The sequence below is a fragment of the Lepisma saccharinum genome, chromosome 29 (assembly GCF_977018435.1).
Source record: "Lepisma saccharinum chromosome 29, izLepSacc3.1, whole genome shotgun sequence".
NCBI lineage: Eukaryota > Metazoa > Arthropoda > Insecta > Zygentoma > Lepismatidae > Lepisma > Lepisma saccharinum.
The window spans coordinates 46,555,650-46,576,719 of NC_139257.1; the positions used below are offsets into that span (position 1 = coordinate 46,555,650).

The window sequence follows — 21,070 nt, forward strand, 5'->3', positions numbered from 1 at the left end:
TTGACTTTTGACCTTGAATATCTCAAAACATGTCATCACCAAAAGTCGTGAAAAAAATATATTTGGTCCCTCATACCATACTCTAAAACATACCAAAAAATCATTCTGGGACTGCAATGGGATCAGAAGATACAAAATAATATGTGTAACTATGTGACTGATAAAAGCCCCATTACATGAACTATGAAGAGTCAAATGTCTCTTAACACTCCCTACAAAATGTGAAGGAGTTATCCTGGGTATAATTGGTCATAAAAGAAATAGGTTAGGATCAGGGAGATCCCTAGCCGTGTGTGTCAAGCGCAGGTCCGGCATATTGTTGACCGCCATATTGAATTCAACGCAAAAATTTCAAAGGAAAGGGGGTGATGTGATATATCAAATCAGGCTAGAATTTCACAAGAAATGAAGTGACGAAGGTTTATCCAACGTATCTTACGCCAGCAAAAAGTTATACACATATCTTTCACTTACGATATATGCACATTATAATGTTGTCAATGTTCCTGTGAGCACACTCGTTGACGTCTCTCACACTCGCATAGAACATTTGGCAATGTAGCATGTGCAACATCGCAAGCAGCAACTATGCCTTCTCTCAGATGGTCTATATCAGGGACTTTTAGTGCATGCACCATTCTCTTCAAATGTTTCTGAAGGTGAAAGTCCTCCTAAGATGTTAGATCTGGGGAATGTGCAGGCCTTTTAATACATCCCCGTCTGCCCATCAATCTACCTAAAAATTTACCATGAAGAAATTGCCAAAATGTTCACATAGTGTGGTCACACACTGTCCTGTTTCAAAACTTTGAAAAAAGTGCCATGTCCCGTAAGCAAGGATGAAAAACCTGTTCACTTAACACATCCAAGAAGCCCTCATCATTTAAAGTTCCGTTGTTGAATATGGACCAACGATTCCCGTTCTCCATACACTATACCACATCATTAGCTTACCAACAACAACCATTCGGCTGGGATCTGTCTACTGTAGATTATCAAATCCCAGGTATTGCATATAATTTTTATTAACTTTACCGTGAACATAAAAATTAGCCTCGTCAGTGAAGAATTTTTCATTCCAAAGGAAGTGTCACGTAATTGTTTGAGATACTTTTCCCAATATTCTCTCCACTATTCAACTATTTGGTGAATGTAGCTGATTAAAATCATATGCAATGGTGCGTATACTTCTTTCTCTCCCAAGATGTCACCGTGATCTCGATGAGTTCCTAACACATTAGGAGCATTCCAATGCTTTGTTTTTAACACCTCGAAAAGGAGAAAATGGTTACAAGCATGCAGTAATAAATTTTTGCTGGTTAAATATATGTTGGATAAACCTTCGTCACTTCATTTCTTGTGAAATTCTAGCCTGATTTGACATATCACATCACCCCCTTTCCTTTGAAATTTTTGCGTTGAATTCAATATGGCGGTCAACAATATGCCGGACCTGCGCTTGACACACACGGCTAGGGATCTCCCTGATCCTAACCTATTTCTTTTATGACCAATTATACCCAGGATAACTCCTTCACATTTTGTAGGGAGTGTTAAGGGACATTTGACTCTTCATAGTTCATGTAATGGGGCTTTTATCAGTCACATAGTTACACATATTATTTTGTATCTTCTGATCCCATTGCAGTCCCAGAATGATTTTTTGGTATGTTTTAGAGTATGGTATGAGGGACCAAATATATTTTTTTCACGACTTTTGGTGATGACATGTTTTGAGATATTCAAGGTCAAAAGTTAAGGTCACATGACAAAATTATATTTTTATCCAAAGGTAGGCTTGTTATATATCACTGGAAAGCTTATTCAATTCCCTGTACAATAAGCTTTATTTGAGCTTCCTAGGCAAAATAGGGGCGGAGTTACAGCAGATTTAGTATAGCTAAGCGGGCTCAAAAAGGGCAATTTCTGCAAACTTTGACCTTGAATAATTTAACAATTACAAGACGCACGAGACTAAAAATTTTCATAGTTACTAAGTTGTATGCATAGTTTCAACTCCCCAAATTTCATGAAAATCGGAGATGGTCAGGTCAAAGGCTGTGTTGATTTCGCATGGAATTACTCAAAAGCCACATTGACTTAGGGATTCACATCATATGCAGCATAGCTGAGAGAGAGAATGTGTGTAGCCTTGCTTCCATGCTCTCTGGAAACATGCAGTGCACTTTTTCCTTTACCTTTAAATCTTAATCACTCTTGCATTGCCAAACTAATCAACAGTAACCTTACATTTATATTATGGGAAGCTTAGTACATTTATGTACGCATAGCTTATACAGGAAAACCTCATTAATACGATATTGGTTAATACGAAGTACCCTTTAATCCGAAGTTCTTCCCATTCCCCAACCGATAAGATAGGATTTATAATGTATTTCAGTATGGATAAATCGAAATACAGATAATTTTTAATACGAAGTTGTTTACAAGACCCGGTGCAAACAGATCGCAAGTTGCGTGTTGACTTTTTCAGAGTGGATTACAATGCAAGTTGAGAAAGAGTTTGGACTGATCCCTGCAAAGGGAAGGGGGGGGGGTGAATATGAAGTTAACTGAAGCAAAGAAAACGTGACTTTTTTATGATGTGTTTTAGACAACCGAACCAGAACAAAATTTACAGGCTCGATTTTTTTTTTTAATATTTTGCCAGGGAAAGGTTGCGGTCTCTCCCAAGAGAATCTTCTCTTACCAGTTAATCCTGTAACGGACAATGTTCTGGTGAACACAAATAAAATACAATATTTATTCTGTCTGTTATGCATCCTGTGCATAACCAGTTGTATAACTGGGCAAGATAAATGGTGTTAACAGTCTCCTTGGAATCTTTGTGTCCGCGTAAGCTCCATGTTCTCATTTTGTGTAACATTTTTTACACTTTCATTAAAACGTACAATATTAATATATAGTACATATAAAGCTTATTTGCTGTGCTACCACCAAGTATAAAACATCCGTTGTGGGGTTAATTTATACTCTAATTTATTTACACCTGAAAAACAGGTGCAAGCTTGAAAAGTTTGGATAACTTGAAGTCGTTTAATACGAAGTTGACATTTTTTGGTGCCTTGAACTTCGTATTAACGAGGTTTTCCTGCATATGTTTGCCTAAGGTGTATTTTTGCGTACTTAGTGTGAATAGCACCATGGCCGTGCAGTCTAAGGTGCAAGCTCTGGCTCTTGCTACAGGATGCGTGGTTCGACTGTCATGAGGGAAGCATAACAACTTTTCTGAGATTTCGGCCAGTGTATGAGACCTGTGGCCACCCACCATCGAGAGGAAATTGGGGAGCTACGAATGAGTAGCGTAACCTGGTCATAGAAAACCTACAACAATGACTGCGAGGTCATCGTCCTGACCATACATCACCCCATAACCAGTTGGATGATTGCCCACCTCTGGTAGGAGCGAGGCTGTCAGTCGGTAGGTCTGGCCCTCACAGGTTGTTGTTACACCACGGGTTAATATTATTAGATACAGTAAAAACTGCATATCCCAGAACCTCTATATGAAGGAAACCTGTAAATACGGAAAAAAAGTTCCCAGAATGGGCCGATTTTATACCTGAAAATGACCTGCTTAAGGCGGAAACCTCCTTAACATGGAAACGGAACACCATTTAAAAACCAAAGAGATGTTTTTATTCTCAGTAAGATGGAAATTTCTTCCTTTATTTTTTTCGCTCGCAAGAAAACAATGCAATACTGTAAGTGGAACACACCTCTGTTGCCACTCACTTATCGGTAACATTGTCGATATGAAAGAATGCGCTACAATACTAATAGCTGTTACGATTCAGTTTCTTTCTTTCATCTCTTACCCTCTTTCTCCACCTTTATTTGTCTACTTCTCCTCTGTTCTTTCGTCATCTTTCTATTTTTCTTGTTATCTCTCTTTGTTTGTTTCTTTCTTCTTCACTTTTATCTCAATCTTTCTTCACCTGTCTTATTCCATCTTTCAACGTTTCTGTTTCCCTCTATGCACATCGCGCTATGATGCCAGGGGTCCCAGTTTCGAACCCTGGCATGGGCATGGATGTTTGTGAGTGTCCATTTTACTTTGCTTTTTGTGCCACTTTTGGCTAATTTGCGAAGATGGGGATGAGTGATGATTGATGAATGTATCGCATTTTTATTCATGTACGTACATTCATTAGTACTTTACATTATAAGTAATGTGAAATGTAAATATGTCTTTCCATTATTTCCTGCAGCGCTCTATACTGTATTGAAAGTCAACCCTGTATAAGAAGGAAAACTGTTATGACGGAAAATTTTTATCGGAACCATCATGTTCCGGGATAGAGAGGTTTCACTGTATTATTACTATCACTTGGCATGGCAGAAGAAGCACAAAGTAAAGTAATTTTGATATAGGTAAATTTTTCACTATCATACCTAAGTCTCAAATGAGATTTAGGTCTTGTACACTAAGTTTTGATCTTGTCTCATGTACAGAGGTGTGTCTCACTTTCAGCTAAACCTTGACAACTCTTATAGGATCTAGTCTCATTCTCATTTCAATTTTTACAAGATATCTGCTTTGGTGCCATCTCTACAGATTAAAAACTAGAAGCGATGCTCAATAAAAACATGACATTAGGAACTTCTGAGGCAAAAACTGAGGCCATACCTGATAAAGGTTGACCACACATGACAAAAAAGTCAAAATCTTAGTGCTTTTTCCCCCAAAAGCTGGCTTATTATTTAAAAAAAAAATATATAGTAAAGAAGCCAGCTCTGATGGCAAACGACTAAAGATGAATCAGATTCTTTTGCTACAGATATAAGCTCCAGTAAAAGTTAGACATCAAGACTTAACTGAGTGTAGAGTTACATGATAAACAATGGAAGGAAATATTAAAATGTTGGCTATTTTAAATTAAAAAAGATAGGGTTAAATGCAGGAAAATGTTTTTTCTCATATTTTGGTGTTGCATATTATGTAACAACTAAGCTAAGCTGTTTGCGAGGATTGAACTTAACAATACGAATAATTTAATTTTATCATAAGTGTTATCACTCAGTTGTTGATACATACCCAACCTTTCTCCACAATCGAAGGAAATTCTTCATGAAGAGCCCACAGAGTCTATGGATGGAAGGGCAGCTACACTGTGGAAAGCAAGACGAAACACATTAATATGCACATTATAGGATTTAAAAAGCATAAGGATTAATAACATTTTCGTGTTACTTTGAAAGTGCACTAAAAACCATTCCCACCTTCAAAAGGGGCTTGAAAAGACATACACAAGGGCTTGTCATTAAAAAATGAGAATGAATTCATTACTTATTATTAAATAGTGTGAAGGGGAAAGGATATTATTTGTGATTAGTATTGATATGGATGAACTGCCATGGAAAATGTCAAGTAGGTTGCTTTGTGCATCTTGTAATAGTGCAGGATTGACTAAGCAGCAGATGACTTTCACCTATAGATTGATTTGCATTATTTTACTTCGCTTTATGTGCCACTTTTGGCTAATTGCGAATATGGGGATGAGTGATGAAATTGATGAATGGATACTCAAAAACATCCATGCCCAGGATGGAATTCGAACCCAGGACCCTTGGCACCGTAGTGTGATGTGCTAACCACTCTGCCATGGGGGCCGGCTAGACTTTCACCTATATACTCTACAGTTTCGTTGAAGTTTTGTGTCAATCTGAAGAAATTCGATATGGAAGCTTACCAATCGCTGCAGCAGGCTTAAGGGGTAATTGCTTTGCCACATCAACTGCATTTTGTTGCTTTAAAAACTTTTAGTGAGGTGATGTATTAAGGCTCGGCTTCACCTTTGGCCAACGTGGGGCACTTTTAACTATCAATGTAGCTGCTGTCATTTTACACATCTCCCATTCACCTTCACATGCATTTGTACATGCCATGTCTGTGTGCAACGTGGGTACCGAGGCTGCTTACACCTCAGAAGAAGCAGGTGTGAGTGGATGTGTGTAAAGAACTTCTGTGTCTCATTAGGACATACCTAAAGCCTATATCTGGAAGGCAAATAGGCCTCTTCACTGATGCCAAAGCAGGCCAAGGTCGTTCCTTTGGCATGGAAGTTAAGGGTTAATTTGTTCTCTGACTGCAAAGGAGTGGTTTACCAGCATGAAGCACCACCGAATATCATGATTTTTGGCAGCCTGGCCAACCAAATAGGCAAAAAAACTCTGAGCTGTTCCCATCTTGTTGGTATCTTCATGACAACACCAGACTGTATGTTGCCAATGTCGTGCCCCAATATTTGGACAAGAAAAATACTGGATATGTGCCCCACCCTTCATATAGCCCTGACCTCTCTTTCTGAGAGACATTTTTTTTTTCATTCCCTTCCTGAAATTGGAACTAAGAGGTAAATGTTTTGATTGATTGAGTGAAATAGAATTTTTTTGGTGCATAAACACTTGGGTTATTTTCCCCCATCACATTACACAGGCTCCAGCCCCTTATCGTAAGTAAAATCAATAAATCTGAGGACTAAAATGTCATCTAGTCAAAAGCTGAGGCTGTAAAGATGCACTCAGCACATATAAGAACAAACACAGGATATCACACAGCCCTGCAGATTTTACTGGCTGTAGGACCAGATGCAGTCTCTCATTAGTCTGCAAATGCAGTCCAGAATAGACTATATGGAAGTGAAGTTGACATTTAATTTGGGTGTCTTTGCAAAGGGTCACTCCTTATAAATGTTTTGATTTGACTGCAGTTGTTGTAACGAAGAAGGTGGGGTTGGTTCTGAAGACCATGCCAAACGATGAGTTCCAGCATGTACTTTAGGATTGGCAAACCTGTTGGACCAAGTGCATTCAACTTCACCTGCACCCTGGCTAATGTCTTTGCTGAGTAATACATAGGGACATTGAATTTTCGTGATGCATGAAATCATGAAATGTGAAAAAAAGATGCAATTTTGAACATTCTGCATGTAACTACATCCCCAATGATGAAATATGCATGAGTTTTATTCGCGAAGTAATCAAATTAAGTAGAAAACCTGCAAAAACCGGCAATCGAGGTTGTGCTCGCAAACTGTCGATTTGCCTAAAGTTTCCTACCACTTGCAGCTGAAGAACGTCTTATCTTCGATCACATCAGGAAGACGCTGCAAATTGGGAATTCCCATGCACATTAACTAAGTTCGAAAACTTCGCTCCCTGTCAAGCTGCATTCCGTTCTTCCCCCGAATGTCTACTCAACTTCCAGTTTCATTGAACTTGCTAGCTGTAGCAGCGATAAGATTTGTCTGTTCCTGCACATCAAGGGAAACAATAGTGTCATTTGTGTTCAGTCATGAATGAATTTTGTTTATCATCATGTGATTTTCAACATGTGTTTGTGTATGTGCAGTAGTGATTATTTTATTTGTTGAACAGCAAGGATATCCTTTAAATACATATAATGAATAAATCACTTGAGATATGCAATTTAGAAATGAAGTGATTTTGTGTTGATGTTTTGTTTTTGGTTGGACAGCTAAGAATTTGTGTATGTGTACAGTATAAAACAATGAAGTAGTTTATCAATTTATAGATCTTTTGTATGTTGTTTCCTCTCATAATGAAAAAGTGTGTGCCAATTTTTTTTTCCACCGCTGGTATATACCGCTGATCTAACATTTTATTTACCGCTCTCCTCAGTTTTTATTTACCATAACTTTGTCTCCCTAGTAATACATTAATTCTCATTCATTATTGACTGGTACTTGTATATCTATGATGAGAGATAAATATGAAATTGTCAGCAGACACGGGTGAAAAAAATTCTCCCAGTACTAGGTGGAAGTTTCCTATTTCCCTCTCATTTTATTACATCAACCCCACTGTCCATATTTCATTGAGTTTCTCCCTCCACATACAAACAATCACAAAACTTAAGAAGTTATATTCAGATGGTGCAACTGAACAAAGCTGCTTCATGCCTAGTTGGATGAAACTTCATAGTGGAAAAAGCTGCAATATGCACAGATGGTGGTGCCATTTTAAATAAGTTAAAATAATAATAATAATAATAATAATAAATCCTGACCTGAGCAAAATCAGTATCCCAGGCCTCAAACAAGACTCCCTTTCACCAATCAGTACACTCCGTATTTCCATATTTTAGGATATCTGATGTAACAATTATGAGTATTCCAAATTGTCCATACTACAGAGCATTCCCTGACATTCGCTACGAGACTCGGCGGCAAGCGGCCCGGCATCAGCGCTTGTCTTTCCCGGTGAACAGGTCAGCGACAGTCGGTAGAGTCGGCTATTAAAATTACAGTTTTCATATTGTGTACTAACCTTGACTACAGAAGGTGTTAAAAATGATGTCCCTCTGCTGCAACACATTCCTGGCATCTCTGAAGGAAATTGGCATTTACACGTGCAAGTTCGTCTACTGTAATTCTCCCAATTTCTCGTACAATACTCTCTTTTAACTCACGGATGGTGTGCGGATTGTCTTTGTATACTTTATTTTTTAGATTTCCCCATTTTTCTTTCCACTTTTATTCAGAACTGACCCTGTTACTTTAAACTTTTTTACGAGGTTTAATATAGTGGTCCTATGTGGAATGGGAAAACCAGGAAATTTCGTTGCAAAACGTCGTCGCACTTCTCCACAATTCCTCTTTCTGAAGTAACACTCGACAAGATAAATCCTTTGTTGTAATGTAAACTTTTGTGGTGCCATATTAAGCCACAATCTTCAACACACGGACATGACACAACACAACTTCCGAAGGAGGATTATATTGGCGTCAGTCTTCAACATCAACAGAAAAGGAAAGAGAGCGAAGGCAGGGAGAGTGAAAAAAAAACAGACTGTAGCGTGCGACTGTCGTGGACCCGTTCACCGAGAAAGACAAGAGCTGATGCTGGGCCGCTTGCCGCCGAGTCTCGTAGCGAATGTCAGGGAATGCTCTGTAGCTATGGTTCTTTAATCTAATTTTATTGAACTGACAGCTTCCAGATATGATACTGCTTTTAGAAATTGAAGACAGAGGCCAGTAAAAGGCTATAAAAGAGTAATGAAGGAACTATGATACTTAACACAATTACCGCATGCTTTTAATCTTGGTTTCTTCATCTCTGCTTTTATAACCTTCATCTCTTCAACAGTTGACTGTAGCCTCTCTCTGATTGTTGAGTGCTGTTTCTCTTCATCTTCATCTTCCTCACGAACAATAGGTAACTGAAAGTGAAACTACTTATAAGCAACTCAAACATTTACACAGGTTATGAACTGTATCTAAAGAATATGTCCATGTTACCTCTATGTAAGTAGAAACGTAAAATAAACACAGTACAGTTAGATATAAAACTTGGAAATTTGACATTTTGCCAGCATTCTCAAGGTTAAAATGAAGTCTAAAAAGCAAGTAACGGAAGTGAGTGGAATGAATAAATGATTTAATTTACTTCACGATTCTACCACCTTTGGTTAATTGCAAAGATAAGGATGAACGGGACAATCACAAACACACGCGGACACAGCACATAACACAGGTCCCGCAGAGGAACGGGTCTGAACACCAGAGCCTATTATTCTGCAAAATGCAGTCCATGGTGCTCTGTGTGGAAGAGAGATTGAAATTCAGGTATCTTATAAAAGGGTTACCCCTTATGTCCCAGACGTATGTGGAACAGTGAAATGTTTATATTTTTAGTGGGACCATCACCACTGTGCAATGTGCCCCCACCAGAAATCAAATCCATGGCCAGGCACATATCTAGAAATATATTTTGGGGGGGGGGGAGTCCCCAACCAATTTCTCAAAATAATAGTAATATATTAAATTAATTAAAATATTCAAATTATTATATTTTTTAAAAAGACTGTAAAGGATAGTATTCATTATCTAGCTTACGTATAATTAAGGTTGGCAAAATTTGTAGAAAAACTGTCCTGGCAAGGAAATTTATGTCAAATAGATAAAGAATTAAATATTTATTGAATACCAGAAAAGGATGTTGGATCCATTTGACAAAAAGTAAACTTCCTGGTAATATTTTATATTCCGGAGGTAAAATAGTCTCCCGTTCGGATCTCCGGGTGGGGACTACTTTGGGAGGTCCCTGGACTAAGGATAAGATCTACGTTAGGAATAAGGATATTAAATTAGGCACCTGGAATGTTCTGAGCCTTTACCGGCCTGGGGCATTTCAGTGTACAGTTAATGAGATAGTTAAGTATAAATTAGATGTAGTAGCTGTCCAGGAAGTTAGGTGGCCAGGAGAAGGGAATTGTAAAACTAAAAATCATACTTTTTTCTATGGTGGTACTGAAAATCATAATTTTGGAACAGGCTTTTTCATAAATAATAGAATTATCTCGGCTCTTAAAACAGTAGAATTTATTAATGATAGGATATCATATGCAGTTTTACAGGGTAGGTGGTGTAAAATTATTTTAATAAACATACATGCACCAACGGAAGATAAAGATGATAATACTAAAGATGATTTTTATACAGAGTTAGAACAGGTCTTTGATAAATTTTCTCAGTATGATATGAAAATTCTGTTAGGTGACTGTAATGCACAGATTGGCAAAGAAGAGACATTTAAACCCACGATTGGTAAAGAAAGTCTTCATGAATTAAGTAATGATAATGGTATAAGATTGATTACTTTTGCAACCTCAAAGAATTTAATTGTGAAAAGTACCACTTTTAAACATAAAGATATCCATAAATATACCTGGTCTTCTCCAGATGGTAAAACTCATAATCAGATAGATCATATTCTCATTGATAAGAGAAGGCATACTAGTATAATTGACGTTCGTACACATAGAGGTGCTGACTGTGCCAGTGACCATTATTTAGTAATTGCTAAATTAAGAGAAAGACTCTCAGTGATAAATCATAAGCAACAAAATCTAAAAGTTCTAAAATTTGATACAGGAAAGTTTACTGATGAAAGAATTAAGAAAGATTACCAAATTAAACTGTCAAATAGATTTGATGTTTTGCAGGATTTAAATGATGATGAAAATATAAATGAAACAGACGTAAATAAGAATTGGGAGCACATACGTAATGCAATAGAATCAGCAGCTAAAGAAAGTATAGGATACCATAAACCAAGAAAAAGTAAGCCGTGGTTTGATAATGAATGTCATAATCTAATAGAAATAAGAAATCAGGCTAGACTTAGGTGGTTAAATAACTCTGATGATACAAATCTAAACAATTATAATAGAATAAAGCGAGAAGTTAACCGCACGTTTAGAAGTAAAAAAAGAGATTACTTGAAAAGCAAAATTAACGAAATTGAAACAAACAGCAAAAATAAAAATATCAGAGATTTACATAAAGGTGTAAATGAGTTTAGAAAGGGGTGGCAACCTAAAGTAAACTTGATAAAAGATAAAGACGGTGATTTTCTATCTGACCCAAGCGATATTCTAAATAGATGGAAGAACTACTTTAATGACCTTTTAAATGTTCATGTAGGAGATAAATCAGAAGTAAATGAAGTCCACACAGCAGAACCTTTAGTTCCAGAACCTAACTTGACTGAAGTCAAAGATGCTATTAAAAGGCTAAAGAATAACAAAGCACCTGGCATTGATTTAATACCAGCTGAGTTAATTAAATATGGTGGAAATTCATTAATATGTCAAATTCATAAATTAATTTGTTTAATATGGAATAAAGAAGAAATCCCTCAACAGTGGAAAGAATCCATAATTGTTCCTGTGTTTAAAAAAGGTGATAAAATGAACTACAATAATTACCGTGGAATTTCTCTACTCCCAACAACATACAAAATATTGTCTAACATTCTTTTTAAAAGACTAATCCCATATGCTAATGAAATTATAGGTGATTATCAATGTGGATTTAAACGTAACAGATCAACTACAGATCAAATTTTTCACATCAGACAGACACTTGAAAAAAAGTGGGAATATAATCAAAATGTCCATCAGCTATTCATTGATTTCAAAAAAGCATATGATTCGGTCAAAAGAGATAAATTATATAATATATTAATAGAGTTTGGAATACCTAAGAAGCTTGTTAGTATGATAAAAATATGCACCAGTGAAACAGAAAGTAAAATTCGTGTGGGTATTAATATGTCTGACAAATTTACAATTCATGATGGGTTAAAACAAGGAGATGCATTATCTCCATTGCTCTTTAATTTTGCCTTAGAATATGCTGTAAGGAAGGTAAAAGAAACTAAAGAAGGACTAAAATTAAATGGTGTGACTCAGTTGTTAGCATATGCAGATGATGTAGACTTACTGGGGGATGATGTGAATACAATTAAGAATAATGCTAAAATATTTTTCAAAACTGCTAAAGAGATAGGTTTGGAAGTTAACAAAGAGAAAACTAAATATATGCTTACAGGCCGAAGCCAAGTGTTAGGTAATAATCAAAATCTAATTATTGATAACAACTCGTTTGAACCAGTTTCCAAATTCAAATACTTAGGAGTAATATTAACAAATGAAAATTATTCATGATTGGGAAAGGAGAGACGCGGTAGTATATAAATACAGAGAAACTAGTACTCACTTTTATCCGCGAAGCTGTTTTTTCTTCTTTTTCGATTAATTTCAGTGGCCACTGCCACCATCCTCGTTGGAACTTGCTGCGCTGTTGCTTGGCGTGCGTCTTTTGTTCGCAGTTCTCTGGCTGCCGTTAGGTGCGCTGTGCGTCTTGGTGCGTCGTCTGCTATTTCCGGGCGATAACTGCTGCAGTAGTGGAATCCAAGTGTGGTGCGCTTGCCCGCTATCGATGTTTAGTTCGTGCGGGAAGTGCATTATGGCGTGCGTTTCCTTGATTTTGGTGTCTATGAGCGTGTGGGCAGTGTGTTTGACTCGAACCTTTTGAATTTTATGGCTATTGTATTTGATATGTCTAGCAAGACCAGTAGTGGGTTGGGCTTTTTTCGCATCTGCTAGGTGCTGTTGGATTCTTTCATTGACTGATCTGATGGACCTGCCGATGTAATGAGCCTTGCATTCACACTCTGCATCATATACACCTGGGTTGTCAAGGGGGGAGAGGAAGTACCGTTTGTGCTTGTTCAGTTTATCAGTTATTTTGGAGTTGGGTTTGTGCGCTACTTTGATGCCAAATGGGAGAAGGGCTTTGGCTATGCGGTTGGAAGTGGTGGGATGGTAGGGGAAGGCAAACCATTTATATTGGTCGCTGGGGGTTGGTTGTGGCTGGGTTGCTTGTGGATGGGTTGATTGTGGTAGGTTAGGGTGTCTGACCTGTATTTCCGCCTTACTGCACCAAGTGGAAAGTTGTGATTCAGTGTAGCCATGTTTCAGGGCTATTTCTGTGATGGTGGCTATCTCCTCTCGCAGATCCTCTTCTTTGCCACAGTAGGAGAAGGCTCTTCGATAAAAGTTTAGCCACACATTGGCTTTTTGTTTTGGGGGATGGCTAGAGAGAGCATGTATGTACTGGTTGCCTGCATCCGGTTTTCTGTAGACGGTGGTTGTGAATTTGTTAAGTGCACGGCTGATGGTGATGTCCAGGAAGTTGATTTTACCAAGTTTTTCATGCTCTACGGTGAAGTTGAGCCTGGGGTGGATGCTATTTAGTTTGTTCACTAGGAGGTTGAGTTCTTCTGCCTTTTTGTATACAACTATCGTGTCATCCGCGTACCTTCCATATCGGATATGTTGTAGTTCTGGAGTGTGGAGTATCTCTTTTTCAGCCAGGTGCATGACGATGTTGGCTAAAGGAGCTGATAGCGGGTTGCCCATCGCAAGGCCCTCGGATTGGTTGTAGAATTTATCTTCAAAACTGAAAGTAGTTGTGTTTTAGACAAACTTCCAATAGCCTGGTTATCTCTTGTACCTCTAGGGCCGGGATTCTGTTAGTTGTCAGCCATCTTTCCACCGAAAGCAGTGCTAGGTCTATGGGGATTGAACTGTACATATCTACTATATCAATGCTGGCTAATTTTGCACTGTCAGCTTGCACTATTGAAGTTACCAGATTTTTAGCATCGGCACTGTTGCGGAACACGTATGTAAGTTTGTGGTTGAAATGAGATATTTTGTTTTTTAGCCAGTTTGTTAGGTGAACTGTGGGGTAATTGAAACCAGCTATTATAAGTCGCATGGGGATTCCAGGTTTATGAGTTTTAGGAATGCCATAGGCAATGGCAGGTGAAGGGTGGGGATTGAGGAGGAATTTGTGGTCTTGTTCACTAAGTATGGCACTAGATTTCACTGCATTTTTCACAATTCTATTGTACCTGTCTGTGGGGTCTTTTTTGATGACACTGTACGAGTCACTGTTTAGTTTGTCTATCACTTTCGTGGAGTAATCACCTTTGTGCATGATTACGAACTGGTTTGTTTTGTCAGACTTTAGACACCAAACATCATTGGTGTTCAGCCATTTGCCAAAATCGGAGAGGACAGAAGAGATTTCTTGGTGCACTGGATTAGGTTTCCTGGTTTCACTGTTGGTCATCACTTTTTGAAAAATTCCGGCTGCTGACGTTCTGATGTTTTCCGAATCTTGGGGTTTGGGAGCAAAACAAGCTGCTTTTTCTGCCGCACATATGAGGTCGAGGGTGGGTGGCTTACTGTTTTGTACATTAAACTTATCGCCGTAGGCAAGGAGTTCTTTGAATTTTTTGGGGATTGAGAGATTTGACAGATTTATTATGTTTTTTCCATGTCCGTCATCTGGGTTGATTGCATTCTCACTCGGCCATGTTCCTCCTAAGTGGTGAAGTTTGTTGCGCAAAGACCTAGTTTTTTGGTTTTCCAAGATTTGTAGCATGTATTCGATGTTATTCTTTGCATGCTCCCACTTAGCGGGTGGTAGCGTGGTTTCCAGTCTATTTCTTTGTCGTTCGCACGTGTGAGACAGTCGGCGAATTTCGGCATGTTTGTCAGATATAACGGCGGAAAGCGCACGTTTTTGTGAAATATGGATAACGTTCTTCATTCTGTAGCTGCTATTTTGCACTTTCCACTGGATGAACTTGGGAAAAACATCGCACCGTTTGCACGCTTTCAAGAAAATTACGTCCAAACGACGCACAAGCAACTTACGTTTGTTCCGTTCGTATTCCCGTAATTCCTTCACACGCGAAGGTTCTGTATTCATGATTGGGAAAGGAGAGACGCGGTAGTATATAAATACAGAGAAACTAGTACTCACTTTTATCCGCGAAGCTGTTTTTTCTTCTTTTTCGATTAATTTCAGTGGCCACTGCCACCATCCTCGTTGGAACTTGCTGCGCTGTTGCTTGGCGTGCGTCTTTTGTTCGCAGTTCTCTGGCTGCCGTTAGGTGCGCTGTGCGTCTTGGTGCGTCGTCTGCTATTTCCGGGCGATAACTGCTGCAGTAGTGGAATCCAAGTGTGGTGCGCTTGCCCGCTATCGATGTTTAGTTCGTGCGGGAAGTGCATTATGGCGTGCGTTTCCTTGATTTTGGTGTCTATGAGCGTGTGGGCAGTGTGTTTGACTCGAACCTTTTGAATTTTATGGCTATTGTATTTGATATGTCTAGCAAGACCAGTAGTGGGTTGGGCTTTTTTCGCATCTGCTAGGTGCTGTTGGATTCTTTCATTGACTGATCTGATGGACCTGCCGATGTAATGAGCCTTGCATTCACACTCTGCATCATATACACCTGGGTTGTCAAGGGGGGAGAGGAAGTACCGTTTGTGCTTGTTCAGTTTATCAGTTATTTTGGAGTTGGGTTTGTGCGCTACTTTGATGCCAAATGGGAGAAGGGCTTTGGCTATGCGGTTGGAAGTGGTGGGATGGTAGGGGAAGGCAAACCATTTATATTGGTCGCTGGGGGTTGGTTGTGGCTGGGTTGCTTGTGGATGGGTTGATTGTGGTAGGTTAGGGTGTCTGACCTGTATTTCCGCCTTACTGCACCAAGTGGAAAGTTGTGATTCAGTGTAGCCATGTTTCAGGGCTATTTCTGTGATGGTGGCTATCTCCTCTCGCAGATCCTCTTCTTTGCCACAGTAGGAGAAGGCTCTTCGATAAAAGTTTAGCCACACATTGGCTTTTTGTTTTGGGGGATGGCTAGAGAGAGCATGTATGTACTGGTTGCCTGCATCCGGTTTTCTGTAGACGGTGGTTGTGAATTTGTTAAGTGCACGGCTGATGGTGATGTCCAGGAAGTTGATTTTACCAAGTTTTTCATGCTCTACGGTGAAGTTGAGCCTGGGGTGGATGCTATTTAGTTTGTTCACTAGGAGGTTGAGTTCTTCTGCCTTTTTGTATACAACTATCGTGTCATCCGCGTACCTTCCATATCGGATATGTTGTAGTTCTGGAGTGTGGAGTATCTCTTTTTCAGCCAGGTGCATGACGATGTTGGCTAAAGGAGCTGATAGCGGGTTGCCCATCGCAAGGCCCTCGGATTGGTTGTAGAATTTATCTTCAAACTGAAAGTAGTTGTGTTTTAGACAAACTTCCAATAGCCTGGTTATCTCTTGTACCTCTAGGGCCGGGATTCTGTTAGTTGTCAGCCATCTTTCCACCGAAAGCAGTGCTAATAGCCCTGAAACATGGCTACACTGAATCACAACTTTCCACTTGGTGCAGTAAGGCGGAAATACAGGTCAGACACCCTAACCTACCACAATCAACCCATCCACAAGCAACCCAGCCACAACCAACCCCCAGCGACCAATATAAATGGTTTGCCTTCCCCTACCATCCCACCACTTCCAACCGCATAGCCAAAGCCCTTCTCCCATTTGGCATCAAAGTAGCGCACAAACCCAACTCCAAAATAACTGATAAACTGAACAAGCACAAACGGTACTTCCTCTCCCCCCTTGACAACCCAGGTGTATATGATGCAGAGTGTGAATGCAAGGCTCATTACATCGGCAGGTCCATCAGATCAGTCAATGAAAGAATCCAACAGCACCTAGCAGATGCGAAAAAAGCCCAACCCACTACTGGTCTTGCTAGACATATCAAATACAATAGCCATAAAATTCAAAAGGTTCGAGTCAAACACACTGCCCACACGCTCATAGACACCAAAATCAAGGAAATGCACGCCATAATGCACTTCCCGCACGAACTAAACATCGATAGCGGGCAAGCGCACCACACTTGGATTCCACTACTGCAGCAGTTATCGCCCGGAAATAGCAGACGACGCACCAAGACGCACAGCGCACCTAACGGCAGCCAGAGAACTGCGAACAAAAGACGCACGCCAAGCAACAGCGCAGCAAGTTCCAACGAGGATGGTGGCAGTGGCCACTGAAATTAATCGAAAAAGAAGAAAAAACAGCTTCGCGGATAAAAGTGAGTACTAGTTTCTCTGTATTTATATACTACCGCGTCTCTCCTTTCCCAATCATGAATACAGAACCTTCGCGTGTGAAGGAATTACGGGAATACGAACGGAACAAACGTAAGTTGCTTGTGCGTCGTTTGGACGTAATTTTCTTGAAAGCGTGCAAACGGTGCGATGTTTTTCCCAAGTTCATCCAGTGGAAAGTGCAAAATAGCAGCTACAGAATGAAGAACGTTATCCATATTTCACAAAAACGTGCGCTTTCCGCCGTTATATCTGACAAACATGCCGAAATTCGCCGACTGTCTCACACGTGCGAACGACAAAGAAATAGACTGGAAACCACGCTACCACCCGCTAAGTGGGAGCATGCAAAGAATAACATCGAATACATGCTACAAATCTTGGAAAACCAAAAAACTAGGTCTTTGCGCAACAAACTTCACCACTTAGGAGGAACATGGCCGAGTGAGAATGCAATCAACCCAGATGACGGACATGGAAAAAACATAATAAATCTGTCAAATCTCTCAATCCCCAAAAAATTCAAAGAACTCCTTGCCTACGGCGATAAGTTTAATGTACAAAACAGTAAGCCACCCACCCTCGACCTCATATGTGCGGCAGAAAAAGCAGCTTGTTTTGCTCCCAAACCCCAAGATTCGGAAAACATCAGAACGTCAGCAGCCGGAATTTTTCAAAAAGTGATGACCAACAGTGAAACCAGGAAACCTAATCCAGTGCACCAAGAAATCTCTTCTGTCCTCTCCGATTTTGGCAAATGGCTGAACACCAATGATGTTTGGTGTCTAAAGTCTGACAAAACAAACCAGTTCGTAATCATGCACAAAGGTGATTACTCCACGAAAGTGATAGACAAACTAAACAGTGACTCGTACAGTGTCATCAAAAAAGACCCCACAGACAGGTACAATAGAATTGTGAAAAATGCAGTGAAATCTAGTGCCATACTTAGTGAACAAGACCACAAATTCCTCCTCAATCCCCACCCTTCACCTGCCATTGCCTATGGCATTCCTAAAACTCATAAACCTGGAATCCCCATGCGACTTATAATAGCTGGTTTCAATTACCCCACAGTTCACCTAACAAACTGGCTAAAAAACAAAATATCTCATTTCAACCACAAACTTACATACGTGTTCCGCAACAGTGCCGATGCTAAAAATCTGGTAACTTCAATAGTGCAAGCTGACAGTGCAAAATTAGCCAGCATTGATATAGTAGATATGTACAGTTCAATCCCCATAGACCTAGCACTGCTTTCGGTGGAAAGATGGCTGACAACTAACAGAATCCCGGCCCTAGAGGTACAAGAGATAACCAGGCTATTGGAAGTTTGTCTAAAACACAACTACTTTCAGTTTGAAGATAAATTCTACAACCAATCCGAGGGCCTTGCGATGGGCAACCCGCTATCAGCTCCTTTAGCCAACATCGTCATGCACCTGGCTGAAAAAGAGATACTCCACACTCCAGAACTACAACACATCCGATATGGAAGGTACGCGGATGACACGATAGTTGTATACAAAAAGGCAGAAGAACTCAACCTCCTAGTGAACAAACTAAATAGCATCCACCCCAGGCTCAACTTCACCGTAGAGCATGAAAAACTTGGTAAAATCAACTTCCTGGACATCACCATCAGCCGTGCACTTAACAAATTCACAACCACCGTCTACAGAAAACCGGATGCAGGCAACCAGTACATACATGCTCTCTCTAGCCATCCCCCAAAACAAAAAGCCAATGTGTGGCTAAACTTTTATCGAAGAGCCTTCTCCTACTGTGGCAAAGAAGAGGATCTGCGAGAGGAGATAGCCACCATCACAGAAATAGCCCTGAAACATGGCTACACTGAATCACAACTTTCCACTTGGTGCAGTAAGGCGGAAATACAGGTCAGACACCCTAACCTACCACAATCAACCCATCCACAAGCAACCCAGCCACAACCAACCCCCAGCGACCAATATAAATGGTTTGCCTTCCCCTACCATCCCACCACTTCCAACCGCATAGCCAAAGCCCTTCTCCCATTTGGCATCAAAGTAGCGCACAAACCCAACTCCAAAATAACTGATAAACTGAACAAGCACAAACGGTACTTCCTCTCCCCCCTTGACAACCCAGGTGTATATGATGCAGAGTGTGAATGCAAGGCTCATTACATCGGCAGGTCCATCAGATCAGTCAATGAAAGAATCCAACAGCACCTAGCAGATGCGAAAAAAGCCCAACCCACTACTGGTCTTGCTAGACATATCAAATACAATAGCCATAAAATTCAAAAGGTTCGAGTCAAACACACTGCCCACACGCTCATAGACACCAAAATCAAGGAAACGCACGCCATAATGCACTTCCCGCACGAACTAAACATCGATAGCGGGCAAGCGCACCACACTTGGATTCCACTACTGCAGCAGTTATCGCCCGGAAATAGCAGACGACGCACCAAGACGCACAGCGCACCTAACGGCAGCCAGAGAACTGCGAACAAAAGACGCACGCCAAGCAACAGCGCAGCAAGTTCCAACGAGGATGGTGGCAGTGGCCACTGAAATTAATCGAAAAAGAAGAAAAAACAGCTTCGCGGATAAAAGTGAGTACTAGTTTCTCTGTATTTATGAAAATTATATTAAAGAGGAAATAAAAAGTAGGCTTAATTCAGGAAATGCATGTTACTTCTCTCTTCATAAACTTTTGTCTTCTCGTTTAATATCTAAGAAACTGAAAGTTAAAATATACAAAACAGTAATTTTGCCTGTAGTATTATATGGGTGTGAAACTTGGTCCCTTACATTGAAAGAGGAACATAAATTGAGAGTATTTGAAAATAGGATCCCTAGGAAAATATTTGGACCTAAAAGGGATGAGGAGACAGGTGAGTGGAGAAGGCTACATAATTTAGAACTACATAATTTGTATTCATGTCCAGATATTATTAGAATAATTAAATCAAGAAGACTTAGGTGGGCAGGCCATGTGGCATGAATGGGAGAGGAAAGAGGAGTTTACAGGATTCTTGTTCGGAAACCTGATGGTAAGAGACCTGTAGGAAGGCCAAGACGAAGATGGAGGGACAACGTTGAGATGGACCTAAGGGAAATCGGTAGGGATGGAAAAGAGTATATAGAACTTGCTCAAGATAGGGAAAGATGGAAGGCCTGTGTTGCTGCAGCCATGAACCTTCGGGTTTAAGAAGGCTAGGGAGTTAGTTAGTTAATATTTTATACATATTATAATAAGTAGTAATAAATCTTGCATAAATCTTCTTTAGTACTATCATTCAAAGTTGTATGACCTCAATGTAATCTTTGCCTTCCAATAAGTTCAGTGAAAAAAGAAACCTCGATTAAACAAGTAATGTTCATTATTTAATTTTAGTTACTTTATTATTTCATTATTCTTATTATTTAATTTTTGTACTTAGTAAGTCTTGCAGGGGCGGGTCCAGAACCCCTGGACCTCCCCCCCATTAAATACGTCATAGTCCATGGCACCCGATTTCACTATTAGGGAGGCCCCAAAATTGAGGTTCAAGCAAAATTAAAACCCACTCATTCATTCTGTATGTTATTATCTTCTTTTGTGATCTTCTTTCTGCCACTTTAGGCTAATCACAACTAAAAGGATGAATGCTGATTGGATGAAATTGATGCAGAGACACTCGTAAATGAACATCTTAGGACTTGAACTGGAACATTTGGTGCCACACACTCACACATATGTATCTTTTCATGTAATTACTTGGATA

At 39.8% G+C, this 21,070-nt stretch overlaps 1 protein-coding gene across 6 annotated transcripts in view; it reads right to left on the reverse strand.

Moving 5' to 3' along the window:
- The window catches only part of LOC145981217 (ABC transporter G family member 20-like), a 63,307-nt gene that overhangs the window by 24,256 nt on the left and 17,981 nt on the right, over positions 1-21,070 (reverse strand). For all 6 annotated transcript variants that reach the window (XM_083114360.1, XM_083114362.1, XM_083114357.1 and 3 more), the window contains exons 8-9: positions 9,065-9,205; positions 5,060-5,133 (exon numbers count right to left, since the gene is read on the reverse strand). In XM_083114360.1, coding sequence (XP_082970486.1) covers positions 5,060-5,133; positions 9,065-9,205 — 215 coding nt within the window. The remainder of the gene's footprint in view (positions 1-5,059; positions 5,134-9,064; positions 9,206-21,070) is intronic.